Below are 24,952 nucleotides of genomic sequence, written 5' to 3'. Positions count from 1 at the left end.
AGATCTGTTACCTACTGTGCTGTGTTGTTTCTGTATTTATCTTCCTTGAAAGAATACAAGACAAAACATAAAAATAAAAAAGCCCCAAATTTTAAATGCTTAACATTTTAATGTTTTCCTATTTGTGTGATAACAGAAAGATCTCAAAATTGGAGTCAGACTTATCAATACTGGGTCTGTCACTTATCTGTGTGACTTGGGCCAAGTTAATGTACTTTTTGAACTTCATTTTCTTTATCTATTTGCTAGGAATGCTCTACCTCATAGTATCATTTGAGGATTCAGTGAGGTGATGTATATAAAGCTTCTAGTCTAAATGCTGTGTCAGGTATATTCCTTTCAAGTTCCCTTAGAAAATAAAATTGATATTTCTTACCATGACGTACAGGACTCTTCCAAATTTCACCTGATGTCCCATTCCAGTTTTATCTTCTTTCGTCTTCCACCATACTTCTGTGTGCCCACACTCCAACTAACTTCTCTTAATACCTTAAACATGCTTTGTGTTTTCAAGTCTGGCTTTGCCTTTCCACTCTGTCTGACAAGTTTCTTTTTAATCTTCAAGTACTAGTTCACATATTACCTTATGTGAAATCTTATCTTATTTTCCTGTAAGACTGTTTTGCCATTTGTATGTTATTAAAAGTGTTAATTATTTATCTTATATTATAATGTAATTGTCTCTAATTACCTCTGCTCGACTGCAAATATCCTTTAAAATTAAAATTTTTTTATTAATTATTTTTCAATTACAGTTGACATACAATATTATATTAGTTTCAGGTATACACCATAGTGATGAGACATTTATATACTTTACAAAGTGATCACCCTGATAAGTCTACTACCCATCTGGCACCATAAATAGTTATTACAATATTATTGACTATATTCTGTGCCATACTTTACATCCTTGTGGCTCTCTTTAGTGTATGCACTGCCAAAGTGATCACCCTGTGACTATTTTTATAACTGGCAATTTGTATTTATTAATCTGCAAAAATCATTTAAGTGTAGTAAAAGAATGTCTTATTCATTTTTGTACAAAGTACGTCTGATATGTAGTACTTGCTCATACATGTTTTTTTAATTAAGTGAAATTCATAGCATGGACCACATAAACAAATTAGATTTAATAGAAGAGTGCTTCAAATACTTTATATTTAAAAGGATGTGCAGTGGGTAAGTGGTTTTAGGATCTTTAGAAATAACCCTGGTAGATACAATAACAGATAATTTTACATTTACTCTGTAAATTCCTCAGAAAATATCTATTTCATGGCAGTTTATTAGCTTAGTTTGTTACTCTTTGTATGTAACAACATTTCATGTCTCTGTCTTTCATATCTTTTCACTAATACAGACTGATATATTAGTAAAATGTTAATTTAAAAAATCTGAATATTTTAAAATTTCTTTATGTTCCATTCAATGGAAAATCCAATATAATTATATGTATATTTTAATCAAATTATGTTTTACTATTTTCAATTAATGTGTATATATATTTTATTGTTACTGTTGTTCCTGTTGTACAGTTGAAAATGCCATGGATTGTCTATTAGAATTATCTGCCACAGATACCAAGATAGAAGAATCGTCTTCAAAAAGCTCCATTGCTTCTGAGAACCAAGTAAGTGCAGCAAGACATGAAATAATGGACAAGTGTCCTCCCAAAGAAGAGAGTGAAGATTCCAAAATGGATTCATTTTTGGACGTGCAACTAACTGAGGACTTGGATTCCTTAATACAGAATGCTTTTGAGAAATTGAACTCTTCTCCTGACAACCAAGTATACTCATGTTTGCCTTTGCAAAATGTTAATAATTTTGGTGACCTGAGTCCATTTATAAATTCAGATTCAAGTAATATGACTCCCGTTCTGTGTACACAAAATACGGATTTGAACAGTGAAAATTTAGAGAATTGTGCCTCTCTTTTTAGTTCAAACCCTTTAACTTCACATTCATCTTCGAATGAGTCCAAAAGTTTTATAAAATATAACACATTGGAAGATTCTCTTCTCAGTACTTCTTTAAGTACAGTAAATGACACTATGGTGGATTGTAGCAATCTCAATCAAAGAGAGAAAGAGCTTTTAGAATCTGAATGTGTTGAGGCTCAGTTCTCTGAAACCCCTGTAGATCTGGATGCCAGTGAACCTCAGGCTCCTTTAAATGTGCAAAATCCAGGGCTTGGTTTACTGGGTAAAGGTGGGGATCAGAAATCTACTTCTATACCTGATGTATTTGTACCTTCTGAAGAATTCAATTTCAAGGCACACAATCATAGTGAACTGCCACCAAAGGGGAAGGATGTGAATTACTGCCCAGTGCTTACCCCTCTCCCTCTACTGCTGCCTCCTCCTCCTCCACCAATGTGGAATCCAATGATTCCTGCTTTTGACCTCTTTCAAGGAAACCATGGCTTTGTAGCTCCCGTTGTAACCACAGCTGCACACTGGAGACCTGTCAACTATACGTTTCCATCCCCTGTTATTTCTCACACTTCCCCAACAAAGGTATGGAGAAGTAAAGAGGGAAAAAGTGCTTATCAAATACAAGAAACTCCAGTTTCTCAGGTTGTAAGAAAGAAGACGTCACCTTATGTTGGACTAGTTCTTATTCTTCTCAGAGGGCTTCCAGGATCAGGAAAATCTTTTTTGGCAAGGTATGAGGTTTAATTGAATTTTTAAAAAGTATAATGCATGAACCTGAACATTTATAGCAGAGAGTATGAGTATGTGCTTATTCTTAATAGAGATGTTCAGTAACCCCTAACGTGTTTTTTCCTACTGATTTTTTTCTGACTTTGTGGCTAACTTTTTCACCAGAAGTTTTTATTGAATTCTTTATCTTAGGTTATCATTTTGAGAGGCAGAATAGAAGAAAAGATTAAAGATGATTCCAAGATTGTGAGGTCACAAAATCAACAGAAATAGCTTTATGTGAAAGAAAACTAATTTCAATTGGGGAAAGATGAGTTCATCTTTGATTATAGAACTAGAGAGCCATAGTTTGAAATTCAAGGAAGTCTTAAATACAAGAATTCTAGTGGTAGTTGGAAATTTGGGATTGCAGCATGTTGTTAATGCTTTTGTAGGAAGAGAGCACAGGATGAGTCACTGGTAGTTAAAGAACTTCAAATTTTCAGTGATTTATTTGTTGCAAAATATAGTACCCTTAATTATTTTATCTGATATATCCATCTCTATCTCTTTTATAGTTAAGGTAGGTTGTGGGCGCCTTGATTTCAGAGACCGAAGTCAGGGTTAAAGGCAGCTTTGTTGTATATGGTTGCTTTGTTTTCAAAGTGTCTCCCACCCCTTTAGCCTTAACTTCCAGAAGATTTATGTTTAATATATTTTATTTGTCAGTTCTTTTTTTCTTCCAAATTTTAACTCCTTGCCCTTTTCTATTTTTATATATACTTGAGAATGTCGTTGATGAGATAATTTTCAGTTGATTTTTGATATGCTTTTGTTATCCAGATTTATCTGCCAGTAAATTTCCACATATTCTGCTTATATGCTTATAAGCATATTCTTCTGTAGACACATTATAGTCTCTCTCTCACTGATTTAATAACAACATAATAAAACATTTTAAGTTAATATGGATATTGCAGTCAGTCATAATATTACATTTTGTGACTGCGATTGGAAAGAAAGGTTGGACCTCGAAAGGTAATCAAACTGTGACAAAAGTTTGAAGCACTAGATTTCAGGGGCCTTGGAGCTGTAGGTACCTACAGGTAGGAAATGGAAAGAGAAAGAAGTGCTCGTTACAAAGTAGGAACTTAACTAATATTTTTTGAATGAATAGAGAAAAATAACTGGAAACTCCAGAGACATAGAAGCTGAGCTTTCTCAGAGAATGGTCCTACAGTAGTAAACTAATGTGTACACCCAAGGAAAATGAGGGCTAAAAAGGCTTTTGGATTTATTGGAAAGAAGGTCATGAATAGATATCCTAAAAACAATTTTGTTTCACTGTGAAGTTAGAGGACAAAGGATTAAAGAAGCATCAATAATAAAGCAGTTAAGGGAAAGAGAGAAGTTCGGTAATAGCTGAAAGGGGTACTTAAAGTGTGAAAAATTTTAAAGATAGCTGAGATATATACATGTTCAGGGGGAAAAGAGGAAGTGTCAGAGGAGAAAACTTAAGAGATAAAAGAGGATAAATGTAGGAGTCTCAGAGGTGGTGAGATTAGGTCAGTATTTACTAGAATATAAGTTCCATGAGTACAAGAATTTTTATCTTTTTTGTTTATTGATGTATGTTCAGTGCTTTAAACAGTGTCTGGCACTTAGTAGATTAATAAAAATTAAATTTAAAACATTTTAGCTTTAGATATATTTATATATATTTTACAAGAAGAGAAAAGTGATATTTTACAAATGGTCAAGAATGATAGCATTATTATGTTTCTGTAGATTCTGTTTGTTTAGTTTTGCATGTATATCAATTATGTAGAAGATAAATTTCAAAATCATTAGAGCTATCCAAAACCCACCACATAACTATCTCTACTTTGCATAATTTAAGATTAATAGTATATTAATATCTTTTTTAGATGTTTTTGGCATATTCGCTAAGTTTATAGCAACATCTTCATCTGCTTTTTAAGATCTGCTGAATTTTAAGGTGCTTGACTACCTTGCAGTGATTTTGCACTTTGAGGGTGAAGTAGATTTGTGTGCGTTAAGTGACTAGACTAGGGGATGCCTGTGACTGGTAAGATTCTGAAACATTTTTAGTTACCGGGTTTTCTTGATAATTACAAATTTGTTAATCTTCAAACCTTTATAGTTAATGAGAAAAGACTTCATGACATTAAAAAAAGTTTCTGAAATAATTTATATACAGCATAGTTTTCTTGGGAATCAAACTTTTGCTCAAGAGAATTTCTAATATGATTTGTTTGAATATTACAATATTCTCATGCTTTAAATTTTTTTACTTGGATTATAACCTCGTAAAAATAAGAAGAGAGGATTAAGAGGAAAAATTAATGAAAAAATTCCATTTATCATTCACAGGACCTTGCAAGAAGATAATCCTAGTGGAATCATTCTTAGTACTGATGATTATTTTTACATAAATGGACAGTACCAGTTTGATGTACAGTACTTAGGAGAAGCACATGAATGGAACCAGAATCGTGGTAAGAATAGATATCAGAATCTGGATAATATTAAGAGTTCTATAGAGAAAAAATTATCTTGGTATTTGCATTTTGAGAGACATATAGTTTTAAAAACTTATAATTAACTTTATATTCTAACTATATAATATATCAAATTATAACTGTAACATCTCATGTTACATAATAAGAGGTAAAAGAGGTAGTGTTATCTCAGAGCTGTTATGAGGATGAAACTACTTAATTTTTAAAAAATGCTTAGAACAGTGCATGGCATGTTTAAATTTCATTTAATCAATGGAGATCTTGTCAGAAGTAAATCAGATTTTCTTTTTGGGTCTCAGAATAGCTCAATATGGGTACAGTCGTCTGGTTTGCACTGATTCCTATTTCCTAAAATGGAATTTGCATTAAAATGGAATTTGCATTATTAACCACTAGTCTTCCTTAGGTTGGTTTAATTTTTATGGAAGATAGTGTAAAGAGTATAAATGGCTTTCCTCAAACTAAACAGGGAGATCATGGGTTAAAATATTAATTTCTTTATTAGTGTAACTATTCATTGAAGATGGTTTTATCATGAAATGTTTGGTTATATGAATAATTTGAATTTAATGTGGGGAATTCTTATTAAGACATATAAACTATTTTACTTAGCTTTATGATAAATGCATTGTGAAATGATTCTTCAGTTTGCTATCTTAAGATATTTTTTAAATTGAAATTTAAAATTTTTTTGTATTTTTTCTTGAACAAAATAGTAAAGTGATAACTCAGGAATGTGAAAATAGTATAGGAAACAGTATGATGTGGTTAAGAGCAATCTTGGATTTGCCAGTTACTAGCTGTGCAGATCACAAGTTATTTATATTCTCCAAGCCCAGTGTCTTCATCTGTGAAAGGACAGAATACTTAACCAACACCCAGGATTGTTGTTAAGGTTAAATGAGAATGAAAAATGCGTAGCAATGGTTCAACATGCCTTATTATATCATTAACCACAGCAATAATAATATTAAACTAATAGGCAGAACTCTTTTTAAAACAGTTTTGTTGAGATATAATTCACATGGTTTTTGCATAGTCAGAGTTGTACAACCATCACCACAATTTTGGAACATTTTTATCACCTCTCCTAGCCCTAGGCAACCACTAATCTTTTATCTCTATAGGTTTACCTATACTGGACATGTCATATAAATGGGATCATATAATATGTGGTCTTTTGTGAATGGTTTCTTTCGCTTAGCATAATATTTTCAAGGTTCATCTGCGTTGTAGCCTATATCAGTACTTCATTCCTATGGCTGAACAATATTCCATTATATGGATATGCCACATTTTATTTATTTATTCATCAGTTGACAAACATTTGAGTTTCTCACCTTTTAGAAATTACGAATGATATGTGAACATACATGTCTATGTCTTAACATTTTTTTGGAACTGCAAAGCTATTCTTGAAAGCAACTGCACAATTTTATGTTCCCACAGCCTCAATAACACTTATTATTTTTTCTTTTTGGTTATAGCTCTCCTGGTGGTTGTGAAGTGGTATCTCATTGTGGTTTTGATTTTCATTTCCTTTATGGCTAATAATATTGAGAATCGTTTTGTGTGTTTATTGGTTGTTTGTTTATCTTTGGAAAGCTGTCTATTAGTCTTTTGCCATTTTAAAATTGGATAGTTTGTCTTATTTTTTGAGACAAATTTATTATTTGTAAGAGAGTATACAGAACTTTTAAATCAAATAATTTCCTTGTAAGGCTTAATTTTTGTGGTTCATTATTAATTTCCTTAATGGTTTAATTTCTTGGGAAAATGTATTTTTATAAGAAAACCTCTTGCACAACAGTATATATTAATGTTTTCTTTATTTCAATCATTACATCTTTTTTTTGGTGTTTATGTAGTTTTTTGTTTTTTAACTTTTAGAGTCATTTAAGATTTCTGGAAGGATTGCTAAAGCAGTATAGAGTTCCTGTATACTTCTCACCCATTTTCCCCTAATATTAACATCTTATATAACCACAGTACATTTGTCAAGACCGAGAAATTAATATTGGTACTGGAAAGGGTTCCTGGTCCCTATTCCAGTGTGCATGGAGGCTTCCCCAAACCAACATGAAATTTCGTAGAATTCTGACACTATCTACTTAGAGATAGAATCAGATTCCGCAGGTAGAGGGGCTCAGTCCCACAAGACTACTCTTTTAAACACCAGTCACAAGGCCAGGTTGTTACCTGTGCTTTTGACCCATCAGCTACAAATTGGAGGTTCCAATGACCCCCTCCTTGGGTTCGATTAATTTGCTGGAGTGTCTCACACAACTCAGGAAATCCTGTTTAATTAAAAGATTGCTAGTTTATTATACAAGGATATAATTCAGGAACAACTAGATGGATAAGATGTACTAGACAAGGTGTATGGGGAAAGGTATGGATTTTCCACAGCCTTGAGTCTAGGCACGCTACTTACTGAGCACCTCCATCTGTTCACCAACCTGGAAGTTCTCTGAACCCTCTTCTTTTGGGTTTTTATGGAGGCTTCATTACATAGGCTGGAAGTTCCACCAGGTTAGCTATACTGGAAACCAGCCCCCATCCTTAGGTGGTCCAAAAGTCACTTTATTAAATAAGAAACATCTTTAAGCTCTCTTTGCTTAGGAAGTTCCAAAGGTTTTAGGAGCTCTCTGCCAGAAACAGGATGCAGACCAAATATGCATTTCTAATTATACATCACAATATCACAGGTATATTACTATAAAATAAACTCCAGACTTTATTTGGACTTTAGTTTTTCTACAAAAGTCCATTTCTATTCCAGAATCTCATCCAGGATACCATGTTGCTTTTATGATACTGTTTTTAATGATAGCTTTTTGTTTTCATTATGCTGTTTATACATATAACATATAGAATTTAGTTCATATAATTTTTATTAATTTTCTCAGATTATAACTTGAATTTATTTAGTATTATTCAAATCATTATTTAATATTTGCCAGGGCTTTAATTTTTTACATACTCAGAAGTGATATTTAGAAGTAGAGTTGAGTAAAATTAACACATATGTACAATTTTCAAATTATGAAACAGGATCATGTTTTTAAAATAGCAAGGTAACACTTATTAAAAATGATTTTCTGTTTATTTGTGTTTTTCAGCAAAAGAAGCATTTGAGAAGAAGCTATCTCCTATAATAATAGATAATACAAACCTACAGGCATGGGAAATGAAGCCCTATGTTGCTTTGGTTTGTACCACAATTGTCATAAGTCTATGATGGTAGGGTTTGAAATTATGGGGATGTTAATTATATAAGTGAACATCAAGCAAACAGTCCTTGGACTTTCCGTAACTGAGCTTTCTTTGGTCTTCAGCAAAATGACAAAAATAGGAATAGTTTTTTCATAAAGCTAAATTTCTTTTTCGAGTTCTGAGATTCAGTTTTTAAATTCTGAGGTTTTTTTTTGATACTTTTTTGAGAAGCTAGTGGTGTTATAATTGTATGTTTGTGTATGTATATATATGTATATGATAATTTTGTGTGTGATTGTGTGTGTATGTGTATAAATTTTTTTATTGGCCTTACTTGGCAGAATCAAAATTTGGTGGTCTTTTGTTTTCTTTAATTTGTTTTGAAATTTTGCTAATCTGAGAAATTCAGAATTCTGTAAACTTACTTATTTTTAGTTCTCTGAATTTGTCAGCTTTTTTTTTTTTTTTGCCCAGTTTTGGTGTTGCCTTTTTCACGAATTAGCATTCTTTAACTTACTAAAAAGCTGAGTAATCTTTTTACTTTCATGCTACCCTGGCTTATTTCTGTCATAGCATTAAGTACAGCGTTTTTATTTGTAGCCATGGGTTGGCTAAGTTTTTTCTGTAAAACGCCAGATAGTAAATATTTTACGTTTTGAAGGCCACATACAGTCTGTTGCGTATTCTTTTTAATTTTATTTTTAAACGAATCTTTAAAGATATAAAAACTATTCTTAGCTCCTAGGCTGTATAAATACTACTTGATGGGCTGAATTTGACTCTATATATTCTTGAGGGTAGGACCATTGTTTTATTCTGCATTTACTCTCCAGGGTATAGCACTATGGTTGACATACAGTAAATATATATTTCTTGAGTAAATTGATGAATGATGCTTTCGTGAATATGGGGTATTGTTTTGTTTATTCCCTCAAGATTGGCACATGCCTGGCACATGAAAGTTCATTTTATGTTGCTTGAATGAATGTTGCCTTTTCTCTTTTATGTCTTCAACACATCTAGCCTCTACCTCCTTTGCTGTGCCTGGAGCCCTTGTACTATTTTGAAGATGTGATTCTTCACCTTTCTGAAGAAAATTTTGTGTCCTTTGAAAGCAAATGAGATTTTACTTCTGTGCAGGGGCAGTGCAAGAAACAAAAATACTGAAATTTGGTTTGTTTTCTGGCTTTAGGAGTTCCTAATTTCTAGATTAATCTATTCACCATAATCCCTTAACCTTAGTTTACTTTTCTGTAGGTTTTCTTTAGCTTCCTGCTGTCATCTTAGAAAGCCCTTTAACACTTTATTCTTCTACATAGAGAACAAAGAAAGCCCCACATTACTGTTTCTGATTTTCATTTTGCCTTAGGGATTCTATAATGTTTTCTTTTCCCTTTTTTTCTTACATAATAATTGAAAATATAAAGTTATTTTTTCGGTAATCTTTGTCTTTTCCCAACTCTATTTAGAAGTATAAAGGAATCCTGCTTGTCATAGAGTATCCAACTCATTTTTTTCTTCATAAGGAAGTAGACATAGGATTTACTGTAGAGACAGAAGACTTTTTGGTATGAAAATAATGAGAGTTGTGGGGGAGTGCAGTAGATTGGAGATAACCATCTATTACTGTCTTGACATTTACAGAAATAGTGAGGCAGTGAGTTGGGGGTAAATAGGCAACAGTCAGATATGCTTAGTGACAACTGCAAAAATATTGTTAAGATACGCCTCTTGATATGGGAATTGAAAAAGGTCTTTAAATTCATAGTCTTTTTTGTGTGTGTGCATTTAAAATTAATTTTATCTTAAGAACTACTTGACATCCTGTTTAGGTAATTGGAGACTTAGTCTGTTGCCAGGCCCTGAATAATTTGTGTGAAATTTGGTGCTGAAGTGAAGAGATGGAAGTGAGTAGGCATATTACAGGATGTTATGTCATTCCTACCTTGGTGTCTGGTTTGACTTTTGGGCTTTTCTGTCAGTAATGACAGAAAGTAGCAGTATCCACTTTTGACATTTTGCCATAAAACGGAGGGAATCAGTAGTCAGTGAGGTCAGAGATGTAATGGTGGTTGGGAAGATGGTATGGCAGATTATGCATGGGCACCTAGATCACTGGACTTTGGATTTTACCTTGAGTGGCATGGAAGACATGTTAGTCAGCTCAGGCTGCCATAACAAAATCCATTGACCGGGTGGCTTAAACAACAGAAATTTTTTTTCTCACAGTTCTGGGAGTTAGAAGTCCCAGATTAGGGTCCACTGGGTTGGTTTCTGGTGAGAGTTCTCTTCCTAGCTTCTAAAATGGCTACTTTTTGCTGTGTTCTCACATAGTAGTAAGTTCTCTGGTGTCTCTTCTTATAAGGACACTAATCCTGTCAAATCAGGGCCTCACTGTTATGATCTCATTGAACTTTAATTACCTCCATTAAAGGCCCCATGTCCAAAAGCAGTGACATGGTGGAATTTGGATTTCAATATACAGTGTTTGAGGAGACACAAACATTCAGTCCATAACAAAGGGTTTTTGAGCAGAGTAGTTGACATGATCCAGCTATTAACAGGGTTACTGTAATAGTGTTGAGAATAGACTTAGGCAGGGCAAGGATGGAAACAAGGAGTCTAGAGGGCTATAGCAGTAATTAAAGTAAGAGAGCATGTGGCTCAGGAAAGCCTGGTAGCAGTGAAGGGGACAGTGGTAATTAGATTCTAGATATATTTTGAAAGTGCAGCCAACAGAATTTCTTATTTGATTGATGGGGATGTTAAAGAAAGAAAGGAGTCAATTATGACAGTCTTCAAGTTTGGTTTTTGACTGGAGCTTGTCATCAGCTGAGACGAAGGAGAATAGTTTTAGGTGAGTGTAGCGTAATGGATTTCAGAAATTTAGGTTTGAGTATGTTGAGTTTGCTGAATAGGTGGTTGAAGATGTATGAGTTTGAGGTTGAGGGGTGATTTCTGGGCTAAAGACAAATATTTCAGAGTCATTACCATGTGGATAATATTTAAAGCCAACACATGGAGTGATATTACTGAGAAAGGGAGTGTAGATCAAGAGTAGAGGACCAAAGATTAAGTCTGGGGCATTCCGTGGTGAGAAGTGGTCTAGGTGAAAAGGAAGGACTAACAGAAAAGACTAAGAACACCCATTCAGTGGGTGCAGTAGTATGCAAGGAAAAGTATAAGGAGAAGAGAGTGATGAAATGTGACTGATGCTGTTGAGGGTCAAATAAGAGAGGACTGAAAATTAACTGTGGCATTTTTTCAGTGTGAAAGTAATTCGTAGTCTTGATGCCCAGTTTCAGTAGAATAGTCAGTGGGGGAGTGGGAATTGGAGGAAAGGAACTGGAGACAGAGACTATAGGAATTATCTTGAGACATATTCCTACGAAGGAGAGTAGGAAAATGGGGAGGGAGCTGGTAGGGGAAAAGGAGTGCTAAGCATAAGATGAGAGAATTAACTGAATTTGATGGGATTTATTCAGGAAGAAAGGAAAAATTAACAATGCCTCAGAAAGAGGGGAGAACTGCTGAAATTAATTATCCTTGAGATGGGTCTAGTGTACAAGTGTACAGCTTGGCTTTTTTGTTTATAGCCATATAGTTTTGAGAAATAAAGTGAGATATTATTTAAAATAGTTTTAAAATTATAAAAGTCATGTATATATATGGTGAATATTCAAACCATAAAAAGAATGTCCAAAGTCTTACTTCTTTGAGGTAGATGCTTTTTTATAGTATTTTTGAGAATCTTTCCAGAAATTTTCTATACATGGTCAAAGATGTGAGTAATCCTTTTTTATGCAACTGAAAATTCTCAATCTTACATTCTTAATGATTTATATTAAGGATCATCCTCATTAATACATAAGAATTTAAAAACTTATTGTATAAAATTTTCATTATATGGTTGTACCTTCATTTATATAGCTAGTTCCATAAGCTACTGAATTGTTTGCATTTTTTTGCTGTTATAAATGATGGTGAACTAGCTATCCTGGTGAATATATATTTTTGCACACTTATGTAAGTATTTATCAGCATAAATTTCTAGAAGTCAATTACTGGGTCAGAGATTAATTTACCAGTTTAACACACTCATCAAGATTAGATAATCTTTTAGGTTCTTTCAGTTTTAACATTCTATGAATTTGGATACAGTGAATTTAATTTCCTAGATGTAATTATTTTTAAATGCTTTTTTTTTTGTCTTTTTTTTTTTTAATGTAGTCTCAAAAATATAAATATAAAGTCCTTTTTCGGGAACCGGACACATGGTGGAAGTTCAAACCAAAGGAACTTGCAAGGTATAACTTGGAGACTATCTAACATAATTTTTAATTCATAGCAGTGATAGAAAGTCTATGTAGATTTTTTTCCCTTATGAATGATGAATGAAACAAAATGGATTAGATTGCAGTTTTGCTACTTAAAAATTGGTAACAAATTTCATATTGTCTGTAGGCTTTTTATTTTTCAGTTTATGAAGAGTTTGTTTCTTTTTGTTGCTAAAACTGAGTTAATTAACAGAAAAATTCCAGTTGTCTTATATAGTCAGTACTTTATAATTTACTAATAATATGTTAATATCTGAAACTAGAACAGTCCCTAGGGTTTGGCATACCTGACCATGTACTACTGGGAGGAACAATTTATGGCTACCTAGTGGCTTAGAATAGTGGAAGGAACTGAGGAAGGATAGATGGAAAAGGCAGCATATATGTTCAGCTATCTAGGTATTTTAAAACCACTCCTGCTTCCTTCTCTTCTTTATTTGATTGTTTGACTTCGATAAAAATGTTACTCAGGACTCGGACAACGTGTTTTTCTTTGTGCTCTATACTCCTTCAGAGATAGCCCTAACTTAATTTTGGTCAGGGTATTTTCTTCTTGGTAATTTTAACTAATTTCTTTAATAACTAAAGGAACAACCTAATTATAGTGTAATTACAATATTGTACAACTGTCACCTCCAAAAGAAACCTGCTGTCAGCCACTCCCAATTCCCACCTCTCCTGGAAACCACTAATCTGCTTTTCTTTCTCTATGGATTTGCCCGTTCTGGCTTTGCATATAAGTGAATCATACTTTACGTGGTCTTTTGTGTCTGGAATCTTATGCTCAGCATAATGTTTCAAAGTTCATTGACACTGTAGCATGTACCAGTACTTTATCCCTTTTATTCTTTTGATACATTATCTGTATAAATGAGTGAGGTTGCCTACAAGTTTTTCTTCCTTGCCCTGCCTTGCCTGGCTTTGGTATCATGGTTTCAGGTTCATAAAATTAGTTGGGAAGTATATCTTCTTTTTCTCTTTAATGAGTTTATGTAAATTTGAATGCTTGATAGAATTTACTTATGAAACTGTCTGAATCTAGCCTTTTCTTAGAAGGTTCAGTTGGAAGTTTTCTATTACACCGAAGTTGTCAGATTTATTAATATTTTGTTAAAACAATTATAATATTCTCTTACCATTTATCTTTATACTTAAGTTCCCCTTTTCATCCTAATATGTTTATGTGTATCACTCTTCTTTTTTTCTTGATTATTCTCACTAGAAATCAGGATATTTTTTATTAGCCTTTTCAAAATAACAACTCTACTTGGTTGATTTTTCTGGTATAAATTTGTTTTATATTTAATCATTTCTGCTCTTTTATTCTACTTTCTTTTTTAAAAAAAATCTATTTTGCTTTGTTTATTGTTTCTACCTGAAAGTTTAGGTCATTTTCTAATAGAATTTTATCTTATAAATTTTCCCGGATACTACGTTAGCCACTCCTAGATTTTTATTATATAATGCTTTCTTTTTGTCATTTATTTTCTAATTTACATTATGATTAATTTTATTCTTTAAGCCTTGTATTATTTAGAGCTACGCTTTTAAATTTCTGAATAGATAGTTTTTAAATTTAGATGTTTTAAAAAATTGGTTTCAACTTAGCTGTACTTGGTTTGATTGTACAGTTTGTGTGACACTAATTCTCCGATATTTTTAAATGATGTGTTTTATGGCCTAGTGTATTGTCAATTTTTTAATGTTTCATGTTTGCTTGACAAGAATATATACTGGGAGAAAGGGAGGTCAAGATGGCGTAGAAGATGGGTGCTGTGCGTGCTTCCTCTTGTGACCCCACCAAAATTACCTTCACTGGGAGTCACTTGAGGTCTGGCTGAACAGAAAGCCCTACAACTAGGGACAAACATAAGAGGTCACCTCGAACTAGTTAGTAGGAGGTACAGAGATGTGAAATGGCCAGGTCCCACAACCACGTGTGGCGATCGAGAATTGGGAGGGTTAGCTTGGCTGTAGAACCCTCTACCCGAACTGAGGAGCGAGGGGTCCAGGCTCCATGCTGAGCTTTCCGGCCCAGGATTCCAGTGCTGAGAATAGATGTCCCCACAACCTCTGGCTGTGAAAACCAGTGGCTGAGTGAGATGGAAGGCTGTGGGGAGTTGCAGACGTTCCTCTTAAAGGGCCCATGCCTGGATTTAACTCACTGATGGACTCACTTGCTCTGAGTTCCAGCGCTGGGGCAGCTGCACGGGGAGCATCAGAGACATATGTGGAGATACTTCAGGGCGAGGGCAGCAGGGGCAGCTTTCTCCCAGACAGAAATCCTGGTAGCATCCATTGTTCTTTTGTTGAGTCCTCCTCACTCCTAGAGTGGATGCAGTCTCCCACCTTATCTCAGCCTCCTTCAAAGGGAGCCCTGCCCAGGTGATTCCCTGAGACTCCACCTCTCTCAACTTGTAGGCCCACCCAAACCTCTTCCAGTAGATTATTCTATACAAATGGGCTATCTTAGCTCTTCCTGCAGACTTTCCTAAAATCTCTCAAAGGCTCAAAAAACTCAAGAGAAGCAGCATATGGCCTTGGTGTCCTCCATACCTCTTGCTGAGCAGCCCGAAGCCCCATAATAGTAGCAGTTGGCCTCAGTTCCTGGCTTGGCCTCTCAAGGCACCAATAAGCCCAGCATAGGTGGCAACCATTTGTGGATTGCTTGGTGACTTACCAGGTAGCTCCATGGGTGCACAGTCTGTGGTTGAACTCGGCCTGCAGCTAGGCCCTTCCAGGAGGCCCTTGGGTCGGCACACTTGGTGGCCTGCTTCAACCAGCCCCAGAGTTGGAGCACCACCCAAGGCTGCACCCGAGGAGGACACACCTGAAGGGCATACTGGGCAGGTACCAGAGCCCTGCTAAAGTGAATCCTGCTCCATAGGGTCAGCCTTTCAACAGCCAAGCCTCACAACCAATCAGTCCAAAGGTCAATCCCTCCCACTGATGTGCACATAGCAATCAAGGATCAGCTATTAACAGGAGCGCATGCACAACTCACACAAGGGGCACACCTTGAGCACCTTGCTGAGGTGAAAAGGGAATACTCTGCCACTGGGTCCCACAGGGCACCTGGGACAAAATGGAGACGGCAGTCTACCAGATGTAGAATTTAAAATAGTAATTATAAGGATTCTCAGTGAACTTAGGGAAAGAGTCGATGAGAACTTAAAGAGATAGAAAACAAAAATGGAGATGGAAAATATAAAAGGGAACCAGTCAGAAATGAAGAATACAGTGTCTGAAATGAAAAGTAAATTAGAGGGAATCAACCGAATGTATGAAGCAGAGGATTGAATCAGTGATATAGAGGATGGGATGGATAGCAGAGGACACTCAATCAGAATAGCAGCAAGCAAAAAATAAAAACAATGAAGTTAGTTTAAGAAGTCTCTGGGACAATATCAAATGTAGCAACATTTACATCATGGGGGTACAAGAAGAGGAGAAAGCAAGAAATTGAAAACCTATTTGAAGAAATAATGATGGAAAACTTCCCTAACCTGGTGAAGGAAATAGACATACAACCCCAGGAAATTCAAAATGTCCCAAACAAGAACCCCAAAAGACCCATAGCATTAAAATGCCGAAGGTTAAAGACAAAGAATCTTAAAAGCAGCAAGAGAAGAGCAATTACTTACCTACAGGGGAGCTCCCATTAGACTTGTCAGCAGGTTTCTCAGTAGAAACTTTACAGAACAGAAGGACTTGGCACAAAATCTTCAAAGTGAAGAAAAGCAAGGACCTACAACCAAGGTTTCTCTACCCAGCTATCATTTAGAATTGAAGGACAGACAGATAAAGAGCTTCTCAGACTAGAAAAAAGCTAAAGAAGTTCATTGCCACCAAGCCAGTATTACAGGAAATATTGGAGGGACTTATAAGAAGAAAAAAATATGTATCAAAAATATGAATAAAGAATGGCAATAATTATATATCTATTAATGAGTACTTCAAATGCAAAAAGATTAAATACTCCAATCAAAAGATAGAGTGACTGAATGAATAAGAAAACAAGACCCTTACATAGGCTGCCTACAGGAGACTCACTTTAGAATAAAACACACGGATGGAAAGTAAAGCGATGGAAAAAGATATTTCATGATGGACCTAGAGGGTATTGTGATGAGTTAAGTCAGACAGAGAAAGATAAATGCCATGTGATTTCATGTACATGTGGAATCTAAAGAATAAAATAAACAAGAAAACAAACAAAATCATAGATACACAGAACATTTTGAAGGTTACCAGATGGGAGAGGAGTTGAGGGGATTAATGAAAAGGAAGGAATTAAGTACAAATTGGTAATTACAAAATAGTTATGGCGATATAAAGTATAGCATAAGGAATATAGTAATATTGTTTGACTAGTCGTTTTAAATAACTACAGTATCAGATGGATATTAGACTTATTGGGATGATCACTGTGAGTTATATAGATGTTTAATCGTTATGTCATACACCTGAAACTAATATAATAATGTATATCAACTGTAATTGCAAAATAAAAATTATAATAAGAATGTATACTGGTTATAGCATGTTAATATATTTTTAAATCATGCTATTGTATTGGTCACATCTCCTGTAGCCTTATTATTTTTTTAAGTTTGCTTGGTTAATGTTTAAGTTAGGAAATCTCTGGCAGAGGTGTGTTGAAGTCTCCCTGTATTGTGTTGAATATGTCGGTTTCTCCTTATAATTCTGCCTATTTTCACTTTATATTCTGAGGATATTTTTCAAAGTACACAGAAGTTTAAGATTTTTATATCACTCTAATTAATTGAGCATTTAATTCTTGTTTAGTGATTTTCTCTTTAATATTTTTATTATAAATAAAGTCTAATTTGTCTAATACTACTAGTACTACACCAGCCTCCTTTTAGTTAGTATTTAAATGTTTCTTTTTCCAGCTTTTACTTTCAACCTTTCATTATCTTTATGTTTAGGCATATCTTTTGTAACCAGTATGATTGGGTTTAAAAAAATCCACTCTATCTTTGGCTTTTAACTGATAAGCTTAGTTCTTGTACAATTCATATAATTCATATGATTATTCATATAATTGGTCTTGTTTCTTACTGTTCAATTCTGTGTGCTTTCTATTTATAGTACCTTTTCTGTAATTTGTATCCCCATCCTAGAAAATAATTGAATTTTTTCTCCTATCATGCCTTATTTTGGAGTTTTTTTTGATTGAATACAGTTTTTCTTATTTACTTTTCCTTCTGTGCTAATTTGAAAATTATATACATTTTTTTATTCATTTAACTGTTACGTTAAAATATTACCTTGTAAACTTTAAATTCAGTCCATTTTCTTAACCTTCCTCCTCACAAATAAAAGGACTTTTAAACATTTTAACTCTGACACTTACCTCCTTTCTAACAAACATGCTATGACTGTCCAGAATGTAGAGATAGTGTTTTTCACTCATGTAGTTATTGCTTTATGCTAAGTTTTTTTAATCATAGACCTTTCATCTCGGAATTTCCTTCTGTCTTATATTTACCTTTTAGGATTTTCTTTACAGTGTAGTCCTGCTTCATGTCAAATTTTTTTCTTTTAATGGAAAATCCTTTTACTGCCCTCATTCTTTTAAGATACTCTTGCTGGGTATATATTTTTTAGATTGACAGTTTCCATTATTCTTGTCTGACTTCTGTTATTGTTTTTAAGTGAACTATAATTCTAATAGTTGATTTCATCATAATTGACTAGTCGTTTTAAAAAAATTTCTGTTTGCTTTTAACATCATCTCTTTATCTTTGGTGAATGGCAATCTCAGTACTGTGTTTCTAGTTGTGGATTTCTTATTTATCTTGTTTGGGATTTGTTGGGCTTCTGATATTGGGGGTGATTTCTTTCATCAGTTCTGGAAAATTCTCAACTATTTTTCTTTAAATTGCTTTTGCCCCATGTACTCTGTTTTCTCTTTCTGGGATTTGGATTAGACATATACTAGACCTTTTTGTTCTGTCCCCTATGTCTGTTTCTCTTAACCTGTCTTTCATATTTTCTATCTCTTTGCTTCTCTGTGATCTGAAACCAGACAAGATCGAGGTAGGTAAATATGAAAGCCAGATTTTCCCAGGTGGCAAATGCTAATATTAGCCCTGAGACCCAGACACTAAGCCTTGGTCCAACCTGAGATAGGAGAATTGCAGCTGGTATGTTTTCATTAAGACAGGACCCTTGAGGGACCAGTTGGCCGCCTGGAAGATGCAAATCCAGATACTGTGTGAATGAAAGCACCCACAGTTTAAGGCCTAAAGAGCCTCATATTAGGTTCCCCTAAATATAAGCTCATGAATAAAAACACAGAAATAAGTTATCATGAGTGAAAATACAAATATAACAATCTTTATTTGGGTATCTAGAGACTTCAAGTACTAGTTTTTTTTCTTTGCTTGAACTTAAAATATATGTTTACTTTAATTCACTTAGGATTCAGTTTTATTGCAACAGGAGGGCCCTTTGGGATATCTAGTCTGCCAGACTGGAATAGGTGAAAGCTTTCCCGTAGAATTTTTAACTCACTATTTAATAACTAATTAAAGTCTTGAAATGATGGTCATGTTCTTTTTTTTTTCTTTTTTTTTAAAAATTCTATGTGCACTATATTGCGTTTCTTTAACAATAGTAAGTCTTACGAGTTTTTTTGCACAGCTTGAGAATAACTTCCTTTAAAATTTTTAGAATCTGCTCATTTTTTTTCCAAGTTGTTAAAGGATGCTTGGAAAAGATTATATGGAATGATTAAGAAAATGATAATTTAAGACATCCTAAATAAAATAAAAATTAGATTCAAATAGAATATATTATAATAAGCCAACTTTGTTATTTTTGTTAGGAATATGTCATTGTATTTTTTGACATGTCATCATTTTTTTAAAAACTTAATTACCAGTATTCCTTCTATCCCTTTCTTTCCTGGAATTTTTAGGCGTAATATTCATGGGGTAAGCAAAGAAAAAATAACAAGAATGTTGGAACACTATCAACGTTTTGTTTCAGTGCCAATAATCATGAGTTCTTCAGTTCCAGAGAAAATTGAACATTTTGAATTGTGTGCATATTCTTGTGAGGAAAGAAGTTCCAGGTATGTTAAAGTCCCTATTTATAAAAATTGAAACTTAATTTTTAAAAATATGATAATTTTGGAGCTTGTGAAGTCACTGCCAAATAACTTTTTAAAAATAAGATAAATGGGCTGGCTCCATAGTGTGGTTAGCATGTCTGTTTTGTACGCAGAAGATCCTGGGTTTGCGCCCCAGGTGGAGCCACGGACCATACCCCAGGTGTGCCAGGCCCCGGGTACATGCCCAGGTGTGGGAGGGGATGCCTTGTCTTCACAGATCCAGTTCTTAAGGGGAAAAAGCAACATCCATTGGTCACGGGTGTAAGGGGGGGAGGAATTAAAGAGGGAAAAAAATAAATAAAAATAAGGCAGATGTTTGTTACTTGTAAGGTTTATGTATAGTCTTACCTGAAACAGGATGTATATGATGAGCAAGAGAAGTAAAAGTTTATATGAGTGATGACATGGGAGTTTTTTTCCTTGTCCTCAATTTTGTGGGTCCGTGTTTATACTCCAAATATGCCTATCTTCATTATGTAACGTCCTGCTATTCTAGTATTCATCTGTTACCTCAGCTCCTCTTTGTTATTATTTTATATATAGTCACATCACTTAATTTCATAAGGTATTAGTAAAAATTTTTCAAGTATTATAAAAATTATTAATGGTATAGTTTTACTAAGTAATATAAGACATAGCCTTTTTAAAGTTTGTAATCCAGGATAGTACTGATTTCTGTTAAACATTTCAGACAAATAAACAATTGAATAAATGAGAAAAGAAGAACCTTAAATATATACAGATGTCTGAATAGCCAGTGTTTTATGACAGTAAGGGATGGAGAGGCTATTAAAAAAGAGCTGGGAAGAGAAAATTCGTAAATGCCCTTTTACTGGAGGAGCAGTGGTGCAAAATAGTAAAGAGCATGGGCTCTTGAGCTCTATTTTCTGGCTTCAAATTCCAAAGTTTTGTAATTCATACTTTATAAAATCTATATACTTCAGCTCTTCATTTCTAAAATAGCGATAATAACACTTTGCTCATAAGGATCACATAGAATTACGAATTAACACTTTGCAAAGGATTTAGAATAACATCTAGCATATAGAAAACTCAGTGCTATGTGTGATTTCATGTAGGGAGATTTCATGGGAAAGGTGGGACTTTAAGAGCTCCTGAAATAAAGAAATGAAAGAAGCTGAGTTGACAAATTGAATAAGGAAAAGGCACTGAAGTTGAAAGTGTAACGATTAGGCAAAAGTGCTCTTAGTCTGAAATTAACATCAAGGATGGTTTTAAAAAATTTAATAAGTGACATCTCAAATGAGAGCTCTCCTCTCTCTTTTCTCTTAATTGTGCAAATTATATAGGTTGACTCTTCATGACTTTATATATGAAACTTGCTTAAGCAATTTCCTCTGTAGCAAATGACAGATAGATGGTATAGAATGGACCTAGTTTCATATGTGTTAAGCTTAAGTAGGTGAGAAAGAAGCCAGGGAGGTGGTGTCCTCTTTTGGGAACAAATGTAGAAACTTGACTTTAATATTAAAGCATAATAAACACCTTAACTGAAAATCTCATGTTTATTCTTCAATTCAAAGAAAGTTTTAGTTCTGTATGCTGGTGGGGTTACAACAAAGGGATGTGTTCATTGTGTTTTAGGGAAAGATTAAGATTAGCTTTTATAATTTTAATGTAGTTTTTTTCTAGAATTTTTAGAATAAATAAATGTTAAGTGACCTGTCTTTCAGTTGAATATTTCTTTAATTTAAATCATAATGTTAATGGTAACATTAAGAGACTTCCTTATAATACTTAAAAAAAAAATTTTACAGCCCAAGAGAAAATGAAGATACTACCTCTGAAAAAGAAGAAAATGTTTTATCCTCATCTTTGAAGCACATAGAGTTAAGTGAAGAGAAGAAACTTGAAGTGACCAAAGAAACTATGTTACTGGAGAATGATACATGTCTCTCTAATGCATATTTAAACAAAGAAAGAAAAGAAAGAAGTGGTATGAATCCTCATATTCAGAGTGCTTTCATTCAGGAAGTTCCAGACATGTATTTTTCTGATTCTGAAAGCAAAGTACAAGCAACAGACAAAAGAAAAAAAGAGCAAGTAGAAATGGTCTCTGAAAAAGAGTATAATAAAACTGATGCAGATAGTTTCATAGAGAGAATGCAACCTAATATTAGCTACAGTGAAAATAATCAGGAAGTCTTTGATCTTTCAAATGCTGTATCACTTCAAAATGAAAACTCTTCACCTAGTGAAATATTGGAAGAAAAAGCAGTAGTAAAGAAAAACGCCTCTGGAAAACAAAAAAGCAAATCAACTTTGGAAAAGTTCCCACGAAATGAGCTATCAAATTTTGTTGGTGATTGGCCAGTTGATAAGACTTTTGGTCAGAGGACAAAAAGGAACCGAAAAACTGAAAGAGCTTCATCTGTAGAAAGTTACAAAAAGTGTAATATCTCTCCGTCATGCAAAGTATTAGATAGTAGTCTGTCTATAAATGTGCATCATATCCAGCAAGGAGTATCTCCACATGAAAGTGTAGAGGATGACAAGAAGTCACAGTGTGATGATGCTTCAGAATCTTTTGGTAGCTATAACTATGATACTTCTAAAAATACTGAAAAAAACTCATTGGACATTGTGGATGAGTGGCCTTTGTCTGATTCTTTAGCCCAGAGAGAGCACAGATCAAGAATGCCAAAGTCTGGTTTAAATGAACCCAACTTAGAATTTGGAACTAATGACAATATGCATGAAATATACACAACACATGAGGCCTGTTGGGGCACAAGCCTTGAGGAACTAAAAACATTGGGTAGCTATGTTCTAGGAAATTCTGAAATGCTATCCAGTGAAATGATGTGTGAGAATAAGACTTGTCCAAGTGAAAAGATTCATGGTCAGCACACACTGTCTCTTACTGTTACCAGTAATGCTCCAACTATTCCTGGAGTAGTAAGGCCACAAACTTTAACCGAATTTCCAGAAGGAAAGCCTAAAGAAGTCCCCGAAATAGAAGTAGGCATGTGTACTCAGACCGAACCACAGGACTTTGCTCTCTTATGGAAAATAGAAAAGAATAAAATTAGTGTTTCTGATTCAGTGAGAGTATTAACAGGAAGATTAGATGGATTTAACCCCAAAGCTTTCAATATCAGCACAAAATTAGATGTTCAAGAAATAATTCCATATAGGGTAATGTATGATAAAAGCACATTTGTTGAAGAAAGTGAGCTTACCAGTACTGATGAATCTGAAAATCTTAACATTCTTTGTAAACTATTTGGATCCTTTTCATTAGAAGCTCTAAAAGACTTATATGAGAGGTGTAACAAAGATATTATTTGGACCACAAGCCTTTTGTTGGATTCTGAAACTAAATTATGTGATGATACTGAATTTGAGAATATCCAAAAATCATATGACGAAGCACAAATTGGGCCATTTTCTCTGGGACTGAATTTAAAGGAAATTATTAACCAAAGAGGAATCTTAAAGGATTCTAATTCTTCTGTGCCGGAATTTAGACATGCAATTGGCATCACTGACACTAATGTACAGTCTTCCTGTTACTCAGAAAAGGGAAATTCAGAGCAGGCAGAAATAAGAGCTATAACCACTGAAAAACCTGGAGTAATAACATGTGTATTTCCTGGTGCCACTGTAGACCTAAAGAATACTAATGAAGTGATTCCTAATAGTCGGGCAGAACTTTCAGGTTTAGATAACAATCAGTCTTTTTCAGGTACACTAAAAGTTCAAAATTTGAGTGAAATGGAGAAGAATCTTGAAGTCATAGAAATTGGAGATAGTATGCATTCTTTGAATTTGTCTGATATTTTAAATCCTGTATTGAGCACATCAAATCTTGAATTAAATGAAATTTATTCTACTGACTCTTTTGAAATAAAGAAAAATGAAAATCTTCCAAAAGATTATGTGAAATTTCCAAAAACTGAAGAGTTTATGAATGAAGATGAAAAGGAAATGGAAAAAGTTCTAATGGCAGGTAGTACTGTGTCAGCTGGAGTTAGTGAAGAAGGCAAAACTGAGATGATGAATCCCACGCCAGTGATGGCTAAATCTCTGACCATAGACTGTCTGGAATTGGCATTACCTCCTGAACTGGCTCTTCAGCTCAATGAATTATTTGGTCCTGTTGGTATTGATTCAGGTAAGGAAAAAGTAAATTTACCTATGTGTTTTTATGTGAGTAGAGTATTTTAATTTAAAAGTTATTTCATATGTTAACTGAAATATAAAATAAATTTGTGTCTCCTACCTTATTTTTGACAAAATGTTTGTAGAGGATTTTAAAAAATGTAATATGAAGAATTAGTTTTTATGTGGAGTTTATTTATCCCATGCATATATTGAAAGTTTTCTCTGGTATTTATCTCATACCTGTTTACATAGATGAACCTTTTTGAACCCTCTGGTGCTATTCCAGATGCATTTAAGACGAGATTAATTTTTTAGAATACACTTCTTGAAAAGTCTCGACTAATGGAAAGGCATAAATATGTTTAGACTAACTGACATGAATAGGTTAAATATATGAAGTATTGTATAACTGCATCAACCAAGAAGTGTGAAAACAATGACATATTACATAAACAAAAATATTACAAGAGATTTAGAACTAGAAACAGGTCAGTAATTAATAGCACAGGACCACACAAATTCCCCCAAGTTTGGGGCAGCTCATGTCCTGTACCAAGAGACAGTTCTTGGCTGAGCATAAGAAAGAATTTAAATGCATGCCAGAGTTAGAGTCAAAAGTAAAATGTATTAGAGAAGGGAAATGTTTCATAGATAGAGTGTGGTCTCCTCTCAGAGACAAAGAGTAAGAGCCTAAGAGACTCAGAGGGACAGCCAATAGAGAGATGGAGACAGTGAGAGGGAACCTAAGTGTTTAGGAAATTCAGTTTCTATATTGTAATGCAGGAGCCCTAGGCCTGGAACTTGCACCTGGGTTGGATATTCTGGAAGAACCACCAGGAGGACCAGAGGGATGAGAAATGCAGTTTAATTGTTACTCACAAGGGAGGGAAGCTTTAGCAGCAGTCAGTCGGAGCTTGCAGGAAAAAAGCAGCTTCGA

At 34.1% G+C, this 24,952-nt stretch overlaps 1 protein-coding gene across 15 annotated transcripts in view; it reads left to right on the top strand.

The window, feature by feature from the left end:
• N4BP2 (NEDD4 binding protein 2) overlaps window positions 1–24,952 on the top strand; it is a 91,747-nt gene that overhangs the window by 30,358 nt on the left and 36,437 nt on the right. For all 15 annotated transcript variants that reach the window (XM_036228022.1, XM_016119980.2, XM_016119987.2 and 12 more), the window contains 6 exons: window positions 1,539–2,670; window positions 5,042–5,166; window positions 8,313–8,401; window positions 12,637–12,713; window positions 19,693–19,848; window positions 21,666–24,025. In XM_036228022.1, coding sequence (XP_036083915.1) covers window positions 1,539–2,670; window positions 5,042–5,166; window positions 8,313–8,401; window positions 12,637–12,713; window positions 19,693–19,848; window positions 21,666–24,025 — 3,939 coding nt within the window. The remainder of the gene's footprint in view (window positions 1–1,538; window positions 2,671–5,041; window positions 5,167–8,312; window positions 8,402–12,636; window positions 12,714–19,692; window positions 19,849–21,665; window positions 24,026–24,952) is intronic.

This window comes from Rousettus aegyptiacus, unplaced genomic scaffold, assembly GCF_014176215.1.
Source record: "Rousettus aegyptiacus isolate mRouAeg1 unplaced genomic scaffold, mRouAeg1.p scaffold_m13_p_10, whole genome shotgun sequence".
NCBI classification, from domain to species: domain Eukaryota; kingdom Metazoa; phylum Chordata; class Mammalia; order Chiroptera; family Pteropodidae; genus Rousettus; species Rousettus aegyptiacus.
The sequence above is the reverse complement of the archived record's forward strand: the minus strand, read 5'-3'. Positions and strand labels throughout refer to the sequence as shown.